The sequence below is a fragment of the Emys orbicularis genome, chromosome 8 (assembly GCF_028017835.1).
Source record: "Emys orbicularis isolate rEmyOrb1 chromosome 8, rEmyOrb1.hap1, whole genome shotgun sequence".
In the NCBI taxonomy this organism is placed as follows: Eukaryota; Metazoa; Chordata; order Testudines; family Emydidae; genus Emys; species Emys orbicularis.
The window spans coordinates 84,616,882-84,643,115 of record NC_088690.1 but is presented as its reverse complement, the minus strand read 5'-3'; the positions used below and the strand labels follow the sequence as shown (position 1 = coordinate 84,643,115).

Below are 26,234 nucleotides of genomic sequence, written 5' to 3'. Positions count from 1 at the left end.
TGATATAAACAAGTTGCTAAATAATCATTGCTTTAAAACCTATTTGTTATATTAAGCCTGTATTACTAATCAAGTAAACCACTGGAAAGACTATTTTGAGGTTGCTGTGAGCCTTCTAATAGTAATGAGTGACTCTGGGTTTTTTTGAGTGCTAAACTTAGTTTTCACAGATAATTGAAGTTTATTGATAGAATGATTTGACTTCCTCCAGGTTCTGAATTGTCACTAAGCAAGTGTTCTGCTTATCATCCAGAATGAATCGAATTCCAGTGGTGAAAAAGCCTCTTTTGCATTGGTTTGGATTGAGCAGAGAAAACCACCCACCCAGGAGGAACAAAGAAATATAATAATACACAATGGCCCTAATAAAGCATCCAGTAATGTCATTCTTCCACATGTATTGGAGCATAAGCTTTCGTGGGTGAATGACGAAGTGGGCATTCACCCAGGAAAGCTTATGCTGCAATACATCTATTAGTCTTTAAGGTGCCACAGGACTCTTTGTGCTTTTTACAGATCCAGACTAACACGGCTACCCCTCTGATAATCTTCTTCCACGTGTTTCCCAAATCTGTATGGAGATGGGAGCCCATCTGCTAGAGGCTTTCATATTCAGCCATTATGGGGTAAATTACCAGAAAATAAGCATGCAGTGAACAATTTAGGAAATGGGTCACCTTTCAAACTTATTATTTCAACCATAAATAAATCCAGGGAAACTTTTTAATTCTTGATAGAACAGAATAGGAGTGCAGCCTCCTAGAGCATCATTCTTTGAAAGGAATACCTACCTGGATTGTCACTATTTAAAAGGGGAACTGTGTCTGCTTAGTAACAGTGTGAACACTCTCTCAGAGCCTGGAGGTAAAGGAGTGCCATTCTGAGACTCGTTGTGCAATCTGAATTATGGCAAACATGCATGTGAATTACCCAAGGCAATAAGGAAAGGCCAACTCAATTTCTTGTTTAAGCTTGAATGAGAAGAATAATTAAGCTTGTAGCTTATGTTTTAAAATGTGACTTTTAGGATCCTATGCTGCTCTCTTGCTCATCTCTGGATTGTGGACCAAGGGATTGGAGGGGGTGCAAAGAGCCGTAAACCTATGAGAACAGAGAGGAGCCAACAGACCATGCTGACTTCTTCTTTCACAGGAAATTCTTCACACCTGTTCTGCACGGGGGGGCAGTGAAGGGGGGATGCTGAGCCAAGAAAAGGGTGAGGGTGGGGAGTAGCCTCTGTTTTTGTCCCATGATTATAAATCTTTCTAAAAGGTGACAGGTATGTTAAATACTGTCACAATTATTTTACAGGGTTTCTATTTGAGAAGAGAGAGTACTAGCTTCTGTTGAGATGATTTTTCCTGGGTTAATTTGGCAGCCATAAATATTTAAGTAAAATGTGATGTTCATATTGAGTACTGGAACTGGAGGATCCTGACAAATGCTTTTGTATATCTAAAGTGGGGTTCACAGGGTAGTATATGAACATCTCCATTGTCACATTGCTACAACCTTTCATCATATTATGCTGTATTAATCCTGTTCAGAGAAACCCTTCATTATTAGAAGTCTGTATTTTGATTAACAGCATCGTTGTCTTCAGTGGGAATTTTGCCCTAGTGAGGGCTGCAAGACTGGGTCTTTGGGGCCAGATTAATCCCTGTGTTGGGAGAGAGGGAATGCTGGTTGGACCTCTCAGTATTGTCTGCTGCTGAGGGCCAAGGCAAGGCTAGGGCAGCTCTGGGGCTGCTCTAATTTGGACCTCCTACAATAATAACCTGTATTGTATTTGCAAGAGGAGGTAGCTGTCAGGGCATGGCCATGCTCCCTCCAGTTCACCTTGTAGGGGCCCTTGGGCCAAAGTGTTTTCAGAGACAGCACACGGCTGTTGGAACTAGCTCTGCACTGGGCTGTGAACTGCTCTGCATCAGGTGAATTCCCAGGGGCCTGTGTGGCCCCTCTGTGCCAGCATAGCATAGCTGGTGTGAAGTGGCTACACTGACCTCACATATATCCCTGGGCATGTAAGGCCCATAGTCACTGGGGAGAGAATTAGACATTTTCTTGTGAAATGAAGTCAGTGTTTAATGCTGCTGCTTTTTATAGCCAATGACATTTTCACTTTAACCTTTTGGAATTTAGTAGAAGCAGATGCAATTGTAAGAATGAAAAATGAAAGACTTTAGGTTACACCAGAGGTCAGCAACCTTTCAGAAGTGGTGTGCCGAGTCTTCATTTATTCACTCTAATTTAAGGTTTCGCGTGCCAGTCATACAGTTTAATGTTTTTAGGTGGTCTCTTTCTATAAGTCTATAATATATAACTAAACTATTGTTGTATGTAAAGTAAATAAGGTTTTTAAAATGTTTAAGAAGCTTAATTTAAAATTAAATTAAAATGCAGAGCCCGCCGGACCGGTGGCCAGGACCCAGGCAGTGTGAGTGCCACTGAAAATCAGCTCGCGTGCCACCTTTGGCACACGTGCCATAGGTTGCCTACCCCTGGGTTACACAGAAATTGCCAGAGGGGTCTTTTCCATGTGTTTAAAGAGACTTGGTTTTAAATAACTGATTTTGATTAATTGTTAATCAGGACCTATTTTTGCCTTCTTAAATGTCTCTGGCCTAGTTGGTTTAATTGAGTGGAGAAGAATGCAAATGTTAGTATCTTTTTTTATAACACTCAGCATGTGTATATGGTGCTTTAAAACAATTGCCGTTTGATACAAACATGAAAAAAGTAAGCTGTAAAATGACTGTAGCTACACTAAACTTATCCCATTTTAAGGAACTGTACATGGCCCAATGTTCAGGGTTCAAATGGAATCTTGGGCCTTGAGTGAATTCTAGGGAATTTTGCTTAAATCTGCTGATGTTTATTGGTGTGAGCTTCTGTGCATATCAGTGGCATAGCTAGCATGGGGCATTTGGGTGGGCAACGACAGAGGGCAGGAGGAGGGAGAGTAGGAAGGATCGGGGGACCCCGCCTCTGCCCTCCCCCTCTAGTCCAGCCAGCCTTGCGGGGGACGATGGATGCTCTACCCAGAGGCTCCCAGGGGCCCCGCACATGCACCCATCTCTGGGAGGGGATGCCACTCTCCAGCGTGCACGGCTCCCGGAACCTGTCCCCATCGCACTGCCCACGCCAGGCCCGGATCCCCAAGACAGCTGGCCTACGTTTTTGATGATCGTCACTACTGGGCGGGCCAGCCGGCCACCCTCCTCCTCCTCCTGCTGTGGCGTGCATGGATGCTAAGTGCGTGGGCCACGGCCCACCAGACCCACCCATTGCTAAGCCTCTGGTGCATATATGTATTAAATTTCGTTATTCATTTAATGAATAATTGATATTCAAATCTAATATCCTAATCTAATCTGAATTTTTGGTGCCCAAGGAATGCAAGATTGGATCTGTGCTGGGAAAAGAAAACATACACAAAGCAAATGAGCCATGAAGTGCAGAGTAGTGTAATATTGTAAAGCAAAACACATAATAAAAATGAATAGGAAAACTGTTGTATAGAAACATCACAGCAATCAAACAGGTTATTTTAAAGGAATAAAATAGTTTTGTTTCATCAAAACATTTCTGATTTTTTTTTTATTAAACTGATCTTTTTTGGTTCATCTTGCAGGTTGGTAAAAGGTTATTTGTTAAACACTGCAAAGTTTATTGAGGAAACCAATAAAGAAAGAAAAAATTCTAGATTTACTCTGAATATGCTGCTGGAGGGTCAACTCAGTGACTGAATGGGGATAGTCTGAAACCTTTGTGTTTTAAATGTTTCAGAGGGCCATGCCCTCGCCTGCATGTGCTGTTTCTGCCTAGGAAACGGAAACTTCCTTTACATTCTCTCATTTGGGGGTGGACTGTCCTTGTGGGCAGAAGTAATGGGGTTTGTTGCCAAAATCTCACTCAAGATCCATGGAGGTCAGGGCCCTCTATGTGCAGGCCTTATTTCCATGCTGGCTCTCAACTTCCTCCAGGCCTTAGTAGCATACTTCCTGTGAGAACCATATCTCCAGATGGTTTAACCCATTGGCTTAGGTCCCTCTCAGTAATGGAAGTTCTGCAGCCTGGAGAAGGGTGGCAAGTACAGTGAGCTGCAGTGGAGGTAAAATAACACTGGAGAGGGCAAATGATGGTGCAGAGTGGTTGGCCCCCTGGCCAATCCCTGTGTGTGGGGGAGGGTACCATGCCACAGAATTTGGTGCTTTTTCTCCTCAATGGCCCTTAGTTTTGCCAGCTTTTTGTCTCCTCTGCCCATGCTGAGAGGGCTGATGTGTCCTAAAGTGATTAGCTTCCAAAAATCTGATTAGATAGTATGTCTTATGACTTATCTAAACATTTTTGAAGTCCAGATGAATATAATTATACGTGGGAGCCGGTTTATTTTGGAAAGAATATGCCATTTCTATCCTCCCTCACTCTGTGGATAGGAAATGATAGTGGTGTGCTAGTTATGACTATGGAGTTATAACTTGGTGAGGTACTCCAGTTGCTAATGGACTGCTGAAACACCATAAAAGCTTCTGGGTAAACATGTAGGTTTCAGAAATAAAATAACTTGACCCAAAGCTACAACATTGAAGCCATAAGGTTAGGAGAATAAAATCGCATATTGATAATCTCATAAAGATGCTCTTTGGACATATTTCTTTGTTTTAAAATATTTGTAATAGAATTTTACAGCTATTTACATGGTGATTTATAGCAATCCTTTACTGATGTGAATACTTGAAATCTATTTGCGCACTTTGAGTTTTGCTAGGGGAACATATTTAACAATTTGCTATAGCAGACTAACTGTTTCAAGGGAACACATCTAATAAGGTTAAACTAAAATGCAACAGAGATTAGGTTTAGAGACCTTCTTGTTGTCTTACATAGCTTTTATATGGGATCAAGGTTTGGGATCTGGAAACCTGTGAGATCCAGACAGTGACAAACTGTATTTTTTTCCTTGTCAAACATATTTTAAATGTTCGTTTTACCAGGCACATAAAAATGCCTGTTTGTTCTAAAGTGCTGCTCTATTCTGAAAAGTAAAGATATCCAGGATGAGAGAAGTGCCGTTCCTTGTCTGTTACTCAGTGATTCTAGATTAAATTTGCTCAGTTTACAAGTAAAGATGTTACCTATCTAGCCAACCTTGCAAACTTGCCCTTGGATCTGAAAGCCATGCTGGATTCATCCAGGCTCGTGTCTCTCACCAGTAATAAAAGTTTTGTAATAGGAATATAGTTAATATATCTGTTAATGTGTGAGCCAGAATAGAATCCAGCTCAGTCTCCCTGCTAGCTCTGCAGAGCAACAGGCGTAAAATGCAGTACGAATAATTTCAGTGACTAAAATCAGTAGAACTGACTCTAAATGTTTTCAGGGAGTAGGTATGTTGGGTGTGTTCTCTATATAGCTGCTTTTCTGACATTACTGTACTTGAGGATAGATCACAGGTAGACTCTACTAGAAAAACTAGTCAGAATAGTTCTTATTGAAGTACATTAGAATGGCCATACTGGACTAGACCAATGGTCCATTTATCTCAGTATCCTGCTTCTGACAGTGACCAGTGTCAGATGCTTCAGAGGGAATGAAGAGAACAGGGCAAATTTGAGTGATCCATCCCCTGTTGTCCAATCCCAGCTTTTGGCAGTTGAAAGTTAGGGATACCCACCACAGGAAGTTGTGTCCCAGATCACCTAGGCTAATAACTATGGATGGACCTATCCTCCATTAAATTCTTTAATTCTTTTTTGAACCAGTTATATTTTTGGCCTTCTCAACATCCCGTGGCAATGAGTTCCACAGGTTGACTATGCATTGTGTGAAAAAATACTGCCTTGTGTTTGCTTTAAACCTGCTGCCTATTATTGTAATTGGGTGACTCCTGGTTCTTGTGTTATGTGAAGGGGTAAATAACACTTTGCTGATCACTTTCTCAATACCATTCATGATTTTATAGACCTCTGTCATATCCCTCCTTAACTGTCTGTTTTCTAAACTGAACAATCCCAGTCTTTTTAATCTCTCCTCATCTAGAACCCGTTTCAAACCCCTAATCGTTTTTGTTGCCCTTCTCTCTACTCCAGTTCTAATGTATCTTTTTTGAGATGGGGCAACCAGAACTGCACAGAGTTCTCAAGGTGTGGGTGAACCATGAATTTATATTGTCTATCTCTGTCCTGATGGTTCCTAACATTATTATTTTTTTTACTGCTGCTGCACATTGAGCAGATGTTTTCAAAGAACTACCCGCATTGACTCTCAGATCTCTTTCTGGAGTGATAACAGCTAATTTAGACCCCTTCATTTTGTATGTATAGTTGGGATTATGTTTTCCAGCATGCATTACTTTTCATTTATCAACACTGAATTTCATCTGCCATTTTGTTGCCCAGTCATCCAGTTTAGTGAGTTCCCTTCGTGACTCTTCGCAGTCTGCTTTGGACTTAACTATCTTGAATAATTTTGTATCATCTGCAGATTTTGCCACTTCACTGTTCACCCTGTTTTCCAGATCATTTATGAATATTTTGAACAGCACAGGCCCCAGTACATATCCTTGGGGGACGCTGCTATTTATCTCTCTCCATTATGAAATCTGACCATTTTTTCCTGTCCTTTGTTTCCTGTTATATTTTAACCAGCTACTGATCCATGAGAGAACTTTCCCTCTTATCCCATGACTCCTTACTTTGCTTAAGAACCTTTGGTATGGGACCTTGTCAAAGGCTTTCTGAAAGTCCAAGTACACTATATTCACTGGATCATCTTTGTTCATATGCTAGTTGACACCCTCAAAGAAGTTTAATATATTGGTGAGGCATGATTTCCTTTTACAAAAGCCATGTTGACTCTTCCTTAACATATCGTGGAGATATTATATATATCTATACTGTAATCCAGGGGTCGGCAACGTTCGGCACGCGGCTCGCCAGGGTAAGCACCCTGGCGGGCCGGGCCAGTTTTATTTACCTGCTGACGCGGCAGGTTCGGCCGATCGCGGCCCCCACTGGCCGCGGTTCGCCGTCCCGGGCCAATGGGGGCGGCAAGAAGCCGCGGCCAGCACATCGCTCGCCCGTGCCGCTTCTCGCCGCCCCCATTGGCCTGGGACGGCGAACCGCGGCCAGTGGGGGCCGCGATCGGCCGAACCTGCCGCGTCAGCAGGTAAATAAAACTGGCCCGGCCCGCCAGGGTGCTTACCCTGGCGAGCCGCGTGCCGAACGTTGCCGACCCCTGCTGTAATCGCTAGTATTACCTCTAGAGCCTTTTTTAAAAATTGGCATTACATTAGCTATTCTCCAGTCATCTGGTACAGAGGTCAATTTTAAGCAGTAGGTTACATACCACAGTTAGTAGTTCTGCAGTTTCATATTTGAGTTTCTTCAGAACTCTTGGGGTGAATACCATCTGGTCCTGGTGACTTACTACTGGTTAATTTATCAATTTGTTCCAAAATTTCGATTGACATCTCAGTCTTGTACAGTTCCTCAGATTTGTCACCTTAAAAGAATAAAAAGAACTTCAATTTTCAATTAGTTGTATTACACATTTTTGTAAAACTAAGCTAATTTAATGTCATTCATAAAACCAAATTTATTGCCATGCAATGATTACCATCATATGGCAAATGGTCCCACATTCCTCGCCTCCTTACTATTGATTATGCAGCTTTAACTATTCACACTTTGTAAATCACACTTCTCATCTTGCTCCTACTTGTCTACATTTTTTTTTTTTTTTTGGATGCATGACTCGCCCGCAAAGAGTCTTCAGTCTTTCAATTATGGGAGCAGAACTGTTTCTGGGAAAGTTCTTAATGTTCTCCTGTTGAATGAGTACTGGCTGAACCAGACTAGGGCTGGGAATTTTGTCAGAAAGTGTATTAATCTTGCTGTTAATTTAGACAGAAAGAACAACTTGTGGATGATCACTAAATAAATGAAACCTTTAAAATGTAGGCTTCCATTATTTTCCCACTGAATCTTTTCAAGAAGGGCTAATATATTTTTAAAGCACTTAGCTGGAAATTTAGTGTGTAAAATCAATTTTTTTTTTTTTTTTTGCATTTCAGGTATACTAAACCACTAACCTTTGCTGACTGCATTAGTGATGAATTGCCATTAGGATGGGAAGAAGCTTATGACCCTCAAGTTGGAGTTTATTATGTAGACCACAATACCCGTAAGTGATATATGTTCTGCAATACATTATTGTGTATAGCCCACTTATTTACTGATTCATTATGCACACATTATCATAGCATATTAGAAATAAGCTCCAATGGCCAAACAACATGATCACCACAAATAGACCACTCTTTGCACCTTGACTCCACCCAGAAGACCTAAATCTCCAGAAGCTGGATTCTCCCTCTTGCAGGATGCAAATATCTCCTTAGGAGTTGCATTCATAGTGTGAAGGGGAGAATTGGACTTCTGCAGTTCATCATCCTCTATCTACTATGAATGGGTTATCACTCCCCACCTGATGAAAAGGCCAAGTTCCTAAAGGACCTGGGTGCTGAGGACGGCGGTCCACTCTCTGGATGAAATTCACCCCCGTGCAGAAGGACAGCTCAAAGCACTTAAATGGTGCAAAGACCTTGTGCTGGCCTCTGCACATGGCTGAATTTCACGCATTGTCTCTAAATACTTCTAGGAGTTCTGTAAGTGTATGGGGGAGGTGTTTGCTTAATACAGCTCTTCAGTCTCTCTTCAGAAGCAAAAGTTTTAGTAAAGTAGATTTGGAATATAATAAATGGTACACCATCTTGAGATTGTTAATATTTGTAAGTTTTCATGCAGTTTCATTCTCAGCACTAAGAGGCTAAGCCACTGGATGCCCTCTTGATAAGGCTGCTCCATGGGCCCAAAGTATTGTGCATTACAAAAAGCTTAGATGGCTTTCAGAGAAATTGAGTGCAAACATGCATATTTATTTCAAAGTACAGTAGCCGGATACATATTACAAAGGCTGCTGATATGAAATGTCATTGTAAGTTTGTTTTTGAGCTGTATTAGAATCAGACCCCTAAAAGGCATAGCTCTTGCAAAGAAATAAACTTCATTTGCTCCACATTATTGTTATTTAGAGTATGGTAAGAGGGCAATCCATTTTCCCAGTCACATAATTATCCCTTTTAATGAGAGTGTAAATAAGATCAACCTTAATAGGGTATGGTCATCTTCTTGTCTGTATGTGTTTTGAGTAACAATGTTATAATGGAAATGGTGACAGGCAATTATTGACAGCTTTGTGCACTGCTGCTGATATGACACAGGATTTCAGTGCACTTAATTTTGGGGGGGAGGTATCATAGCAGCTTCTAGATACCCAGATCAGGTTTTCTGTTTAAAATATAGTTCTCATTCTGGTGCTGGGTACAGCAGTTTGTGTTTGAGATTCAGCTACTGTGCATGATCAAATGTTCCCAAAAGATTACAAGTTATATGGGCCCAGGTGGCTGGCATAGGAATGACAACTAAAGTGAATGTCAGGGCTAAGGAGAAGCTCCAACTCTGGTGATAGGGTAGTGCAGGGGGAGACTTGATAGAACTCATCCAAGAAACAGATGTGACTTGACAGATTTTTTTTTTTGGAGAAGACTGTTCCAATCAATCGTCCAAAAACCCACCACAGTGTAATGTCCAGACCCTTTCATAGTTAAATTTCTACGATGCACATCAAAAGAGAGATTGTTCTAAAAGACAATAGTGAGGGAAAGAACTGCACTGAAGCTAGTAAATGGGGGGTGGGAGAGGACTTCTTCCCTTCTAGGACTTCAGCAGAGAACTTGAAAACAACATTTTGTGGCAAAAAAATTAATTTCTGGTGTTCATTGAAATAAAACAGGTTAGTTTTGTATGCCTTGAGATGTATGTAAGCAGCTGATAAATTGCTCAGCTGTTTTGTTGGACCATGCGTCTCAAATTTTTAGCTGGCCTGAAAATATGTCTGCAAAACTTGTGATTAGTTTTCTGGGCAAAATATATGGATAATTCTAGGTGGGCAACATGCCTGCATTTACCTGATTTGCAGGTGTTGCAGTGTTACCCAATTTTCACAGGAAAAATACATGTTCTCATATACACAAATATGCTTATTCAGAAAACTGCTGAAAATTTAACCTGTTTCTTACTTGCTGCCTTCCATGAGAATAAACTTGAGACAAATTGCAAGTAAATACTGTATGATGATATTTTTGTGTATTAAAAATAAAACAAGTATAGGTACTTTTTATTTCTGCCAAAAATAATAGTTACCCAACCTAACCCTGCATAAGATTCAGATATAAAGTGAATAAAATTCAATGCAAATATCAGGTGCCCCATTTCACTTCTGAAAGTGACCTGAATATTTTATCTTGTACTTGTATGGCCCCCATCATTACAGTATCTGAGGGACCCACAAACACTGTGTTTACTTTAGCAACACCCCTGTGAGCCAGCGAGTATTAGCCATTGTATAGCTGAGGATACTGAGGTGCAGAGGTCTTAGAGCCTTGCCTAAAATCAAATAGGAAGAGTGGCAGAGTAGGGAATTGAGTGGAATGCTCATGAGTCAGTTCTGAATCACAAGACAACGTCTGAAGTTCTGTGTCCATAAGCTAGTTGTTTTGCCAATGCATTCTCCAAGACTTTGAACACTAACATTCATGCTCCCACAAGATAAGGGCTGAATCCTCAAGTCCTTACTCAGTTTAATTAGGTATGGATTGCTCCCTCTGCTGCCCATATCCACAAATGGAACAAACCCTCTGTGCTTGGAACTCACTCATCTCATGTGGGAGTGCTTGTTGGGGAGAAAATAACTCTGCAGCACTTCCTCCTCCCTGCCCCACATACCTCCATTCCTAACATGCTAATTACTGGATGTACAGGAGAGGGGAAGGAGATTGAGCAGGCCAGCAGGATGAGTTCATGGGAGAGGGTAGGGAGTGTTGGCCTTCAGGTGAACATATTCCGTTCCTCCTTGGTCCAATCCTACAGAGACTTACTAGAAAACAGTATATAGCCTGGGACTTGCCTTTCCAAGAATCCTTGTTACCAGGGTGCTGGGGGACCAAAGGCAATCCTGAGGCATGAATGGCTCAGACTCCCGTGGATCCTGAGGATTTGCCAGGTTTGGGAGCTAAATGAGCCCCACAACCTCTTCTGGTGATAGGGAAACTTTGCCTTGATGGATTAACAGAGGACCTCCACAAGGGGAGTCTCTGGTGTGATCCCTGTGAGCCTGCTCCCAGGGGTTTTGCCCATAGAGAGGGGTTGACCTGCATTTTTGTTTTTACTTAGTCATAAACTCCAGATGAAGCCAGAGGACCAGCTTGACTCAGTGGGATTCTGCCTGAATAAGAATAATTAGATTTGGCCCCCCCAAAATGAAATCACTTTACTCTAGTATATATAGAGAAAAGTAGGCCTTGCTTTGTGGAATAAACTAACTTGCTGTGACTCATTCAGACTGTCACAGCTAACAGATGCTCAGAGAAATATTTTGGACAGGGATATTAGAGGCAGGGGTATTGAAGGCAATTCTGTCATTAAACTGCAAGAGGAGTTGCTCTGTTAATCTTCCCAGCGGGATTCTAGAAGGAATACAAATCAGCTTTGTCTAGCTATTTCTTACCACTGACTCTTAAGAGAAGAACTCATCAGAGCAACTCTTCAGACAGGGAAAACTCCAGAAAATGTTCCCACTGACCGTCCAATCTTGCTAATTAGCATGGTCTTTAAGACATGATAAAGAAATTTTAAAATAGCCTGCTAGCTCTTGCTGACTCATTCTCACTGTAAGCATGTATGACTTTTATAAAGTAGCCTATCTTGCAGTAATACCAGGCAGCTATTACATTAATAAACTGGTATAAAAGAAAAAAATAGTATGGTGGCCATTTTTATTCAGTGCAGAGAAGGCATTCAGTGAAGTTTGTTGGAAACACTTGTTCTGCTTTCTCCATAAATCTGGAGTAGACAATATTTTTCTGTAGCTGCACTGGGCTCCTGATACTTCAGCCTGATTCACATTGGCATATCCTCATTGAAGTCAGTGCAGCTCTGCTCGTGCAAATCTAATTGAAGGATTGAGGCCTAAATGACCACTGTTACTCTTAAAAGCTTTGGTTTCTCATGGATGGCAAACCCCACAGATACTGGGCACCAGACAGTTTAAAGAATATTGCAGGTATGTTGGTGGCATCTTCTTACTCAGAACTAGAACTGGCTTGAAACTTTATCAACAAATTTTGATTGGGGGGAGGGGAGAAAAATCACTACCCCCATTTTCCAAATCAGCTCTATTCATAACCGTAGTAGATCAAACCATGTTCAGCTTTCTGTGGCTGCTCAACAGACACATCTTTGTGTTGCTCTCTTACAGAATCATTTGGATAAGAGACTGAAGTGTTACCACTCCCCAGGGACTATTTCATATTGCACTGTAGGGGAAGGAATTTTCAGTGTGGTAGCAGGTTTAAAATATTTCAGTCTAATTATAAGCAGTACGCCCAAGGACAGAGCTAAATTAAATCTAATGCCAGCAACCAGTCAGATGAAATGAGCTGAGAACACTTCTAACCTACTATCTGAGATAAAGTAAACATAATTGAATTGCATACCCAGAATATTATATATCCATAGTGCATTATTAATGAACTTCCCAAATTAGTACTTCTCAGACTGCAATACAACTTTTTTTTAGAGCTTCATTTGAGATAAGCCAAAATTCTCTTGCCAAACAGTGATGCTAACAAAGTGAGCCTTTATTCCTCAAACATGAAACCAAACCATGATTCACTTACAAGTTCTGAATTGAATGATAGACACAAGCAAAAACAACAAATTACAGAATAATTTGTGCTTGTATAATCTCTTCATCTGACAATCTCAAGGCACCTTCTCATAGCAGCTGGGATGAATCGAGCCCTGTGTCTGAATTTTATTGATCATGATTACATATTTGGTCATTGGAGCTCAATTAGTGCTGCAACTAGGGGAATGTAGCTTAATGCTTTGATTACTAGTTGTGATGAGTTAAATGTTTTGATGCAAGAGAGAACAGACTGTGGTTTCCCTATACAATTGCGTAGTTGATCTTCTGTATTAGTCCCCTGCCAAGTATCACTTACCTGGATGAGACAGATTTGCCCTTGCTGTGTGTCTTATGTCAGCTGAAGTGTTCTCCTTTCAGCCCATCCTCCAATGACCAGATGCTGTCAGGGCTTCCTCCCTTTTCCCTTCTGGCTCCCTCACCCCTGTCAGGCTTCTTAGTGCAGCACAGTGATGCAGGAAGAAGAATAGGTGGCCAGCATAGCTGCTGTTTGGTCCTGAGCATTCACAGGTCACACCATGGGCAGAGACAAAAGGGTTTTAAAAAATTCAGGGAGAGAAGACTGAGAAGTAGGGAGTGTGTGAGACTGCACCACAGCAATAATGGGGAGGACAAGGTAGTGGACTAGAGACCATGGTGAGGGGAAGGGTGAGTATATATGAGCAGAAAACTAAGGGGCAAGGTGGTTTTGTGGTTAATGCACAGGATTGCACAGAACTCGTGGGTTTTCAGTCTCCAGCTTTTTCATGGTAACACAGCAAGTTAATAGCAAAGTCACATTGCCCGTGCCTCAGTTTACCAATCTGCAAAAAGGGGATAAGATCACTGTTCTACTTCTTGGGTAGGTGAAATCATCTTGCAATCCTTGGCAGTATTAACACTACTTATGAGAAAGCTAACTTTTTAATTCAGCCTCACTTCACATGCTCACATCTGCAAAATGTCACTTGATTAAGAACTGCATTGAAAAATGTGGTATAGATGTGTTAAAGAGGGCTGGGGAAGAATCAAAACTGTTTTTTAAACAGCACCAAGGGAATACCTGTCAGCTGTCACATTTAAAAAAAGATTTTTGCCAATTTTTTAGAAGTTCATAATGTGTTTCATGAAACTTTGAACAAACATAATTTTGATGTTTGAAAAATCAGCTGCTTTCTCTCAAATTCACACTTCTGAATTGTGGTGGTATCTCAGATTCCCAAATGCAAAATGGGGGCATTATGTTTAGAACAAGTAGTCTCTGAAAATATACAGTGAGAGGTTGTAGCTATGGGTCGGTAAATTATCCCCAACTTACTGACTTGGATTCCAAGATTCTAAGGTTAAATAGTATTCCTCAGAGGCATTCTGACTTAATGTATTAAGCATGGAATTAGGAATCAGGAGACTGTGGTTTCTAATCCTGGTTCCAATGCTGACCTGCTACATGTTCTTGGGCAAGTCACATACATGGGAAGTTTCATAGAGTTTCCTTGGGGTGTTCTGCTGAAGAGTTGGTCCTTCTGGCTTTCGACACAAAGCAAAGTGAATTTTCCAAATAGGAAGAGCAGAGTGGTTCACTGAGAATCAGAGTGGTTTTGGACTGCTAAAATTTAGCTGGGAGCCCTGCCACTGGGATTTTCAAATTCTTGTTGCTTTTATGATGCTGTGCATTCCAGATACTGCTCCTCTCCCTGTCCCTACTCTAAGGTTACCCATAACACTTCAGCAGCTTTCGTGTCCTGCTGGAACAGTGTATGGCCTCACCCACACCTTGAATGGACGACAGGCCTCAGATAGCAGAAACTAGCCACCGGTTTTAGAAGTGATTTTAAAACAGCTTTTCAGACCCACAGCAGCTCACATCTTGCCTACACTAATGGTAGCAATATTAAACTTTTGTGGGAAAAGGCTGTGTCTAAACTAGACTGCTGCATCTCTTGGGATTTTGTTTTGTATTGTTTTTGTAACCTGTATGTTCAGGCTGTGCCAGTTATCGCATTACTTTCACTTCTTTAAACTGCCATGTGTAAACTGTATGCTGCATGTCTCCAGCTACACATGCACAGCAAGCACTTATTTAAAAACACATTACTGGAGGAATATTCTTATTAGGAGGCTTTCCCCCAGCAAAATTGTGTCCCCTTTGTAGTGTAATGCCAACAGCTTTGAGGCCTTGGTTAAACTGCTATAAGTATTTAGAGATATGTCTAGGGTTTTCATCAAAATGTGTGTGCTTCTCTTGATCCTGTATCTTCCAACCATGACGATAATATTCTGGCTGACTTTAGACCTCTTCAGAGCTTCAGCTCGGGCAGTTTTTCTACTGAATATTTAAAGACACTCTTAAAATATGCAGACTAGTGTCCCACAGATGGTTTCAACCAGGGCCCTTTTTATTAATTATTCAATTCATGGTAACTAGACATCCTCATTCAAGCATGATCGGTTCAGGCATTCTAAAGCATTTAAAGTCAGCTGAATAATGGCAGCTCCTGTTTTTGCATTTCAAATTGGCACATACAGTAGAGCTGAGAGAAAAATGAGAAATTTTTGAAACTCTTGCTCACACCACCAAAATGAAATAATAGAATTAAAATATAAGTTGTATTAAGAGTGGCAACTTATGTGACCCTTATGTGACTTTTCTTCATAGAAACCCCAGAAGGCTGTGAATTCATTGTATTGGAATAATGGAGGCCACAGAGTCCATTAAACTATCCAGGATAGCGACAGTTCCATTACGTAAAAATGGTTTTCCTCATAACAGTTCTTCCCCTTGCTCCTTTGTCTTAAAATGAGTAGAATGATAATGCTGTACATCCTTTAAATGGGGAAAATAGAAGTTTAGTCCTTTCTCAAGGCACTAATGATACAACATAATTAGGCCATTTTTATAGTATGTGCGCGACTGCTACAATGCCATGGTATAGATGTAGACTACAACCATGGAAGGTTTTTTTCCGTTGTTGTAGGAACTACACTTCCTTGAACAGTGGTAGCTAGGTTGATGGAGGCATTCTTCTATTGACCTAGCTGCCTCTACATTGAAGACTAGGTTGGCATAGCTACAGTGCTCAGGGTGTGGATTTTTTACACCCCTGAATGTTCGTAGCGAAGTTGACCTAGGTTTGAAGTGTGGACCAGGCTTTAAAGGGATGCACTTGGCTACATTAAATGACTTAATTCTCCTGTATTTGTAATATTCTTTTAGAATCTGATGAAAAGATTGATTCCTCACTACAGACTTAGTCCTTCTTCACTGCCAGGGCCGGCTCTAGGTTTTTTGCCGCCCCAAGCAAAAAAATTTTTGGCTGCCCCCCACCCCAGCCCTGGGCTCTCCCTGCATCCTCCTGCTGCCCCAGCCCTGGGCTCTCTCCCCCACCCGCACCCCCTGCCGCCCCAACCCTGGGCTCTCCCCCCCACCCCACCTGCACCCTCTGCCGCCCCAGCCCTGGGCTCCCCCCCACCAGTGCTGACTCCGCCTGCTCCCCCCTCACCTCCAGCCGGTCCGGTGCTGGCAGGGTCGGGGTAAGCAGCGCTCAGCTCCCGCCTCCAGGACCGGCTGGGACCCGGGAGGGCAGAGCCGGGGGACCGCCCGGCAGAGAGCTGAGGAGCCAGGGCAGGGCAGCTCCAGAGGGAGCGGAGCCCGGGAGAGCGGAATGCGGGCCCCGCACGGCAGCGCCCCAGGCACCGGTCCCCTCTATGGCCCCGCTGCTGCTGCTGCTGCTCCTGGCCGCCCTGCCGCAGTCCCTGGGTGGCTCAGGCCGCTTCACCCAGCCCCGGCTGCGGCGCTGGGGGACAGCCGCCCTGCGGCACCTGCAGGCGGCTCCATGCGCCCTGCGGGGTGGCTCCCAGCCCAAGTGTCCCGCGTTTGGACCCCACCCGGCCATAAGGTGCGGGCGCTGCTCCCCGACGCGAACCGCAGCGGCCCCAGGGCGCTTCTGTCAGCTGCTGCCAGGGCCGGCTCTAGGCTTTTGCCACCCCAAGCAAAAAAAAAAAAAGGATGGCCGGAATGCCATCCCTGAAAATGTGCCGCCCCAAGCACGTGCTTGGTTTGCTGGTGCCTGGAGCCGGTCCTGTTCACTGCGAAACATTTTATTTTGTAGTCTTTGTTGCTGTGACTGTAGGGAAGTCACATGGATAGTGTTGTATCTGTAACGATGTTTTCCTTAAAATTCTTGGTTAGTGAAGTGGTATTTATAAATTACATATTTAGAACAGATGATGCCCCCCAGTAGAACACATCTGTGAAAAGTCTCAAGCCCTCAATATTTTTTTGGTCTTTCTCTAAAAAAAATATTAATAAGAATAGAAATTGTTCCACAATAACTTTTTGTATTACTAGAATCTGTTGCTGAAACTAGCACTTATTATTTTACCATTTATCATTTTTATAAAGTAATTCAACACAACCAATTTCATTTTAGATCAGCAGATTGCTAGACACTTAACAGACAAAAATGATTAGGAAGTTACTTTCTAAATACTGACATAAGTGAGGGGAGGTGATGCTAGGCACACTTTTTCTCTTGGTGTCTTTGTTTTCTCTTGAGTGATATTATCCTGTCCATCTTTTGAGTAAGGACTTTTATCTCTGCTAAGAATCCACACAGATAGAGGACCCTCGTGTGCAATGGCGGCGGGAGCAGGAACATATGCTGAAGGACTATCTGATACTGGCCCAAGAAGCTATCACTGCTCAGAAAGAGATCTACCAGGTGAAACAGCAGAGACTTGAATTGGCCCAGCAGGAATACAGGCAGCTACATGACGTTTGGGAACACAAACTGGGCTCTCAGATCAGCTGTAAGTATTAAACTGTCTAGCAAGTGGGAAATAGCATCATGATAGAACCAGGAAAACAATATGTAATAAAACTGTCTGGTTTTTTAACTTGTTTTAGAGTAAAGTTAACTCTTTGCAGCTGGCTCCTGCTAGGACAGACCTGTTACGTCAAGGGCAGTGTCTTACCTGTTCTCTCTAGCTATCTGTCTTCAAAACATTTCCCATTTTTAGCATTTATTTTATAAAAGTATTGCAGTCCCTTTATATGAAATCTCACTGCATCATGGTCTACTAAATCACTGCGGAAGAGGAGAGACACCAGTGCCTCAGGTGTGCAAATGATCAGTATGGGGATTAGCAAAATGTAAATTAATTAAATGTAATTAATGCTAGATCCCCAGCTGTGCCTGCCAGTGTGTGGTGGGAGGGTAAAGGGACATGGTCAGATGTGCCTATCTGCCACCTCGGTACTCCTCTGAAACCTGGGGCTGTCAAGGAATGGTTTGGTGCTCACATTCATAACAGTTCCCTGGGTGCTGTGTAATTATACTTGTCAAGCAAATCCATCCACACGCACTCCTTACAATGGGGCTGGATGAGCAGTAGTGTAGAGCTAGCTGTTTCTGGTCCACATCAACCAAAGATTCTACATGTGATGTTTCAAGTTAGGCAAAGTCAAAGACTGCTTCTGAAACTCTGGCCTTGGAACAATTGTCAATAGCTAGTAATGATTCAAATGTTCATCTTATGTCACAGATATGTCAACTGTATGACGACTGGAGTGTTATCTCCTGCTTTGTAGCTGAGCAGTCAATTTTATGAAGATTCCCTGTCCTCACTTTCTGTATAACTGGTCTTCCAGTCACTTCTTCCTGTCCACTCACACTGCCTATTTTCTCTTTTCCTTTCATCCCACTTCCTACTGTTCTCTGGGTCCATCTGTGTGAATGCTGGGCCTGACTGCACCTCTTCCAGCGGCCACTGGGAGCTGCGAGCGGCCATGCAAATGTAAACAAACTGTCTGGCGGCCCACCAAAGGATTACCCTGACAGAGCCGCATGCTCTAGATGTTCTCATTATCCATATAAATGACCAAACCTTTTAAAATCCTGCTGAGCAATTTTCCTCAATTATATCTTGTGTCAATGAGTTCTACAGGCTAATTCAGGATTACATTAAAAGGTGTTTAAGCAATTTAAATTTTGCTGCCTTTCAGTTTCATTGAAATGTTCATCTCCACTAGAAGGATAAATAGAAGTGCTCAATCTAACTTTGCTATGCCACTATTCCAGCTTGTATGCCATTATGTCCCCTGTCTCATCTCTAAAGTAAACAGCCCCAGACATTTTAGTCTCTTCCTGAAGCTTTTCCCTGTCTCTGAATCCCATTCACTTCTGTTGTATATTACTCATGACTCTGTGAACTATAAACTGTATGCTCACGCTGGAGGGTTCTGTTAGCATCCTGCCAATGTCTCTGAAAACAAAACTACAGTTTTGTACTACAGGGCATAAATGGATCATTGCACCGATCAAAAAACAGTTTCCCTGTCCCTAGCTACCCCTTAAAATAGCTCCCAGTTGTGCAATGCTGTGCCTTCTGAAGCATAAGGGTTTTGTCCACTGATGAAGACAGGATGCTGCACTTGATGGAACATTGGTCTAATCCACTGTGGCACATCTTATGGTCCGCCACATCCACAGGCTGTATTGCATTCTTCAGTTTTCTTGTTATGTTGTGTATTTGATGGATTAGTTTACAAGAAAACCCTATTTTAAAATCGAAATCCTACATACAATCTCTCTCCCCCCACTCCTCCCAACCGCCTCTGGGGTGTGGTGTGAGTGTTTTATTTTTGTTAATGGATTTGGTATTTCAGGAGACCAAGCAACTGGGCATGGACCTAGTGTTTGGGCACTGTGCCAAGTAGAAGGAAGGGATTTTGATTGCTGGGAACTGGTGCCAGATCAGGACTTACAGATGGAGCATGATCTGCATCTCCAACTTTCTCTGGCATGCATTCCCAGTGTGATTATTTGACCATGCTGCTGGGTGCTGTCACACTGGAAGAAAAGGTGCAGAACTAGCATAGTGGGGAGAAGAGGATCTTGAGGTGGGAGAGAGCTGGGGAAGTCTTGTTTCACTCAGAATGTGGGGAGAGAGTTGGAGCATGAAGTGAAGCAGAGAAGATGAAAACAAATAAATTGGTCTCCTCGGGAAAGAGCATTAGGGCTCAGAGAATAAATATTGAATCTTCAGGTTGAGTGTACAGTATTGGAGTCCTCCTTTCAGATTTGTGTGATGTGTTGTAAAGCTCACCCTACCGTAAAATAGAAGTCTTAATTCAACATATTCTCTTCATTCCAGTGCACTCTGGCTCATCGTCTAGTTCTAAATATGACCCGGAGATTCTTAAAGCTGAAATTGCTACTACAAAATCCAGGGTAAGAAGTACAAATGGACCTTTGCTTTCCGCTAATAATCTTGAGAAGCTTCAAAACCTCATGTTAAATATTAAAGGAGATGCCAAGGCAGCTGAGTGAACTAATGCTGCTGCCCTTAATCTAGAATATATATTATCAGAAATTCTCTGAAGTCAGTGTCCCAAAGTTCAACTATAACACATTTTTCTTGAAGGCTTTGAGCTTGCCTGAAAGCTGATAGAGCATATTTTGCTATAGATATTATCAGATATTTAACTAGGTGGTGATTTTGTACTGCAATTTCAAATACCTAGGAATGGTCTCCAGACATGGGTAGCTATTTTGTGTTCAGTTCAGTGCAGACTCATGGAGACTTTACTTTTGGTCCTTTTTGTTCTCAATCTAAAGCAGGTGAGACAGGCTTCTATGGAGGAGCATAATAGAGAAAACTACAGGGTCTATGTATTTACAATTTGCATGATCTTCCCACTGTGTTAGTTGTACAATGAAATTTCTTAACTGGGACAGCCCAGTAGGTGGCTTATATTATTGCAATTAAGCAGCTGTCTTATTATTTAATCATTTTTAAAAAGTCAGTAAAGACGTTAAACATTGAATAAAAATGACATTGCATTCCATATTTGTCTCCTTTTAATCTTTATATGTCAACTTGTATATTTAAGAGTTAAGAATTTGACATCTCTTGCACCTAACTTGATACCACATAACTTCTAGGAACTAAAGAGTGATTTTATAATACTGTCCGGATGAAGTAGTAGTTATGGCTATTCACTGTTGTTGTGCTAAATTGATATTCTAGGAGATTCAGCGTGAAGTGCCCATCCTGATTAAGCATGTTCTGATTGTGTGGATAATACCGTGCCTTTAATCTTAATGGATGTATCAGTCTGAAAATGTAACACTTTGCTCTTCCAATTACTACAGGTTAATAAATTGAAGAGAGAGGTAGCTCATATGAGGCAAGAACTGCAGTACAAAGAGCATGGCTTCCAGACACTAAAGAAGTAAGTTTAATGCACAATCTTATTTTCTGGTGAAAAGTTCTTTCCCTTCCCACCCCCTCTCCCTGGTTCTTTAGCTGCTTGAATAAAGCAAGCCTTTTCTCTGCCTGTGTGTGCTCCTAGGGTGCTAACATCTGGGCACACAACTGACAGACTCGAAAAGCAGTACACACAGCACATATTAGAATCTGTCACTTGCGCATGTGAGTGCTAGTGTAGCAAATGTGAGCATGTACAAACTGACTTAACTCCAAAAAGCACTTCCAACAATGTCATGAGGCCACATTATGTCATCATTTAAAGTACTGTACTGCCCATTGCATCTAGTACTGCTTAACACTGATGTCATGGTAGGGCCCAGGGTCTTGATTCAAGGGGTCATTGTTTTTAGGGGCATTGAGAAAAAGCTGTAAAAAGACAAGGACCCTGATGCTTACCAGTGTAGGAATAACAGTTGGCATTTCTTAAGTAATGAGGCATATAGTGTAGGTGGTTAATTTTTACCACTTACAAATTCATAGATGTGCCAGCTCCTCTCAGTAGAATTCCCCTGGGAGGAGGGAAAGACCAGCTGTCAAGTTGTTCAGCCTACTTCTGCTGAAGAGAATACATCACTTCAACATGACGTCTGTGCCCTGTTTAATATGCAGAACATATCGAAACTGGTTTCCATACAAATTTGTAGGAAATCTTTCCTCTGTAATTTACAAACCAGTTGCTTAGCCACTACTATATTGGTTTCAGATATATGTCACGTCTCTGAGGAGTATTAATTTATATTACCATGCATCCTAGAACCCCTACTGATGGACCAGGACCCTGTTGTGCTAGGTGCTGCACAAACACAGAACAAAAATGACTTTTTCACAGCTTCTATCAGAGGCTTCTTAAATCTAAACCCACCAATCTTTCTCCTACTGTGATGAATTCAAGGAGCATTGGGGGGAGGAATAGCTCAGTGGTTTGAGCATTGGCCTGCTAAACCCAGGGTTGTGAGTTCAATCCTTTAAGGGGCCATTTAGGGATCTGGGGCAAAAATCTGTCTGGGGATTGGCCCTGTTTTGAGCAGGGGGTTGGACTAGATGACCTTCGGAGGTCCCTTCCAACCCTGATATTCTATGATTCTATGAAAATAAAATTATCCTGTTTACTGAAGGAAGATCTCCAATGTGGAAGCAGGGAAAATGTGCAAAGATTCACTTTGCCTGTCATTAACCAAGAGGATTTGGTTAATGACACTTTGAAGGAAGGATATATTAACTTCATGGAGTTTGATTTCTATTTTCTGGTAGTGTATAGAAAGACTCTTAAGTTTGTCAGAGTCCATGCTTTTCAAGGGAGGGCAGTATCGAGAGAAAAATCTCTGCTAGGGCACCACTAAGGAGGAAGAAGAAAAGGAATTCCTGTTGCATGGATTTGTCTGCCTTTTGCAGATGTCAAAGACCTCTGAGCATAACTCCAGATCTCAGTCTTGGCTTATTCTTGCATATACCTTGTTACACTAGCACCTACTAGTGTAAGTGGTATGTTCTAACAATGTGTTTGGATGATGACATTTGTGTATGCAAATCCCATTTTCCATGCTTGCACCCAGGTGCTAGCATGACAAAAGTGCCAGGACTAGCAGAAACCACGCTGAAGCCCTACCGAAATGCAGGCCCTGTATCATCAGGAAACCTAAAATGGATGATTAGCTTTCGACGGGTTGTGGAATCTGTAATTGTCACTTTAGGCAGAGAGGTGGAGTGTGTACTAGTTGTGGCTTGAAGATATTTGTGTACAATATTTGTGTCTATTAATGCCTAAGTGGTATTTACATCTTAACCTGTTTTAAAATGTTGGAGTACATCAATCAATCCTGTACAAATATATTAAGCATAACTCACTGTATGGTAGATCTGTGCAGATGCCCCCACAACCTCCCTGCAGGCTTCAGATCTCTGCCTGCTGCTGTTTGACGTAGTAACAACAGCCATACTTCTAGGCCAGGGATCGGCAACCTTTGGCAAACGGCCGGTCAGGGAAATTCATTGGCGGGCTGCAGCGTCCACAGGTTTGGCCGATCGCAGCTCCCACTGGCCGCAGTTCGCCGTTCCAGGCCAACGGGGGATGCAAGAAGTGGCGACGAGCACATCCCTCGGCCCACGCCACTTCCCGCAGCCCCCACTGGCCTGGAACGGCGAACCACCAGTGGATTTCCCTGATGGGCTGCGTGCCAAAGGTTGCCGATCCCTGTTCTAGGCAAATACTTCCTCTTACTCTCCCCCTATCTGTTGTGGTCCTGCTTAGTCCTCGGAAGTACAAAGCTCTTATACTAGAATCGAGAAGAGGGTACTGTGAGGGGGGTTCGTATGTTTTAATTTTGTACTCTCGCTGAGGTGACACTAGCCTCATTTTGCTGCTAAAATGTGTCTGATACTCTAACTTTGGAGCACAGAGCTGACACTTTAGGTCGCAATTTTCAGATTTATTTGGCATTCAGGAATACCATAGTCCTTGGGTTATACAAGTTTACTTGCATGTTTTTGTAATGTACATTGTAAAATACATTGTTTTATATTCTACTAACATAAGTGATGTAGAAAACCACAGGAGCTCCTTCATCCTGAAGATATCGAAGTAGCAACATGCCCAGTACCTGGAGACTAATTAAGGGCATATTCTATAAAACTCATGCCAAAAGTGTCTCCCTTGTACCATTCTGAATACAAATTTAGACTGATCCTGCTGTTGTCCATGTGGAGAAATCCTTGTAATGTTCTACAATTTTGAGACATCTGAAAACACCAGATCTGAAGATTCATCTTAACTTTTCAGCTAAGCCAGGTGCTTTCTGGAACATGATTTTTGGACCCTCTAATTCTGAAAATGCTTATTACATTGTGAATAGGACAATTGAGTATGGTGAGCATTGCAAACAGTGTTTGCAGTGTCAAGCTGTAAGTTATCACAGAGATAGGAGAGACATGTTCAATAAGTTAGTTCTTTTGACATTTCCAAACACATGAAGGAAGACAAGTAAAAGCATCTATGGTCCAGATTCTGCTCTTGTTATATGGGCATAAGTTTGGAGTAATTCCTTTGGAATTTGACTCCCAACATATAATGTTGGCAATAGTAGGAATTTTATTTCACTGCACTTGTTTCTCATTGTTGGCATGTCAAAAACCAAAGGGATGGCATTAAAGTAGCCCCTCTTAGTTAGCTTCAGAATAGTGGAATTCTCAAGGTTAATGTAACTGCATATCATGAAGTAACTTATTCAAAAGGGGAAAAGAACCATGATCATTCACTAACTCTGTTCTCTCCTTCCTATGGGTGAGGACAGCCCATGATTAAGAATGTTTACATGCTTGGAAGTGGACACAGAAAGTTGCATGTGTTTTAGCATTTGAAACGCGTTCACCTAAAATTTCTTTAATAAACTTGAACTACAGCGTCACATGCCTAAATTATTTTGGGCATATCTTGAGTGTTTTAAGTCTCTTTCCTCTTTTTATTTTGTAACTTTTCATGCAGAATTGATATGAAAATGTCTGATACTCAAGGTGGATACAAACTTGATGAAGCACAAGCCATATTAAGTGAAATGAAAGCTATCAAGAAAGCAATCACTTCAGGAGAGAAAGAAAAACAAGATCTCATTCAGGTACTGAAATAATTTTTAAATAATGAGCTATTGATGGAAAGGACAAGGCATAGCCTTGAAACACTCTTGCAAAGTTGATCTGATGTAACTGGAAATGTTCACAATATCTAGGGCAGACTAAATCTTTTATTTCAAAGAGTATAATTATTAGTTTAGGAGTTAATATAAAATGACCAACATCACGTTTGGAGTGGAACTGTCATCCTTTTGGTTTTATTTATTGATCACAAACTCAAAGATGGTATAATGTGACATTGGCTTCAATTAAATCACTTTATTATCCCCAGATCTCTAAAATGAGAGCAAGAACATAAAAGAAAAGCTTGTTCTAAGACGCATGTTCCTAGTAAGGAACTTTTTATCAAAGAAGGGTCACTGTGATTTTTACTCAAGCTTAAATATCTCAGTCAATGTAATGATGTTGTGCAACTGGTGATATTTTTTCTAGCAAGAAAAGAGATGACTTTGTGAATTCTTGTTTTAGAGCTTAGCCAGGTTAAAGGATGGCTTTGTGACTGACAGAGGATCACAGTCAGACCTGTGGGACAGCAATGCAGCCTTATTACCTCCACAGTATCTGGATGTTAGCTCCCAAACAGATGTTTCAGGAAATGTAAGTAACATGTGACACAAACACATGCAAAAATTATTCCTCTGCACTGGATCAATGTTGCCATATTGCAAGTCTTCAATCTAGGGCAAATAACTATTAATTGATGGGCCTTCAAAGTTTCAACATCAGTGTGGTTTTCATTGAAGTTTCATTTGACGGCAAAATGGAGGAGGTAGTAGCGGTGGTGGCACCTGCCCAACTTATAACTTTTAGCCTAGTGGTTAGAGCACTTGCCTGGGAGGTGGGAGGCCCAGGTTCAATTCTCCCCTCTCTGCCAGCAGGGGAAAGATGATTTGAGCAGTGGTCTCCCACCTCCCAGGGAGCCCTTACCACTGGACTACAGAGATTTCTCTCTCTCTCTCTTCCCTCCCTCCCTCCCTTCCTCCTCTCTGCCTAATAATCATTGGGCCTGAGTGTGGGAGAGTGGCTCTATAATTCAGTGATTAGTGCACCCATCTAGGAGGTGGGAGACCTTGGGTCTGGTCCCCCTGCTCCAATCACTCTTTCATTATTCTGCCACAGTGGAGCAGCTTCAGTAGGAGACTGAGGGAGCCCCCCCATCAGAATATCACATAGCTCAGGAGTTAGAGCATCCTCCTGAGAGGATTTGAGCTGGGTTTTCCCACCTTCCTCTCCTGCTAAACCTGGATCTCCCAGTCCCAGAGGAGTGCTCTAACCACTGGGCTAAAAGTTATAAGGTGGGTGGCAGCAGCAGCTCCTCCTCCTCCTCCTCTGGCCAGTTCATGTGCAGCAAGAAGCAGCTAAAGCGTCTAAACCCCGTGACTCGAGGAGGTGGGTTCCGATTTGTGGATCTCAAGCGGAGATAAGTGCCTCCCTACAGACTAGACTTAGGCGCCAATATCTGTGAACAGGGCGGGACTTAACATATATCCCTCTGATTGGCATCTCCCATTGGCTAGCTTTGGCGG

General features: G+C 42.2%; 1 protein-coding gene across 1 annotated transcript in view; it reads left to right on the top strand.

Annotated features, from left to right (window-relative positions):
• Window positions 1-26,234, top strand: part of WWC1 (WW and C2 domain containing 1) — a 159,213-nt gene that overhangs the window by 74,619 nt on the left and 58,360 nt on the right. Inside the window, exons 2-7 of the mRNA XM_065409106.1 lie at window positions 8,078-8,187; window positions 17,416-17,619; window positions 19,966-20,042; window positions 20,967-21,046; window positions 24,563-24,692; window positions 25,177-25,305. Coding sequence (XP_065265178.1) covers window positions 8,078-8,187; window positions 17,416-17,619; window positions 19,966-20,042; window positions 20,967-21,046; window positions 24,563-24,692; window positions 25,177-25,305 — 730 coding nt within the window. The remainder of the gene's footprint in view (window positions 1-8,077; window positions 8,188-17,415; window positions 17,620-19,965; window positions 20,043-20,966; window positions 21,047-24,562; window positions 24,693-25,176; window positions 25,306-26,234) is intronic.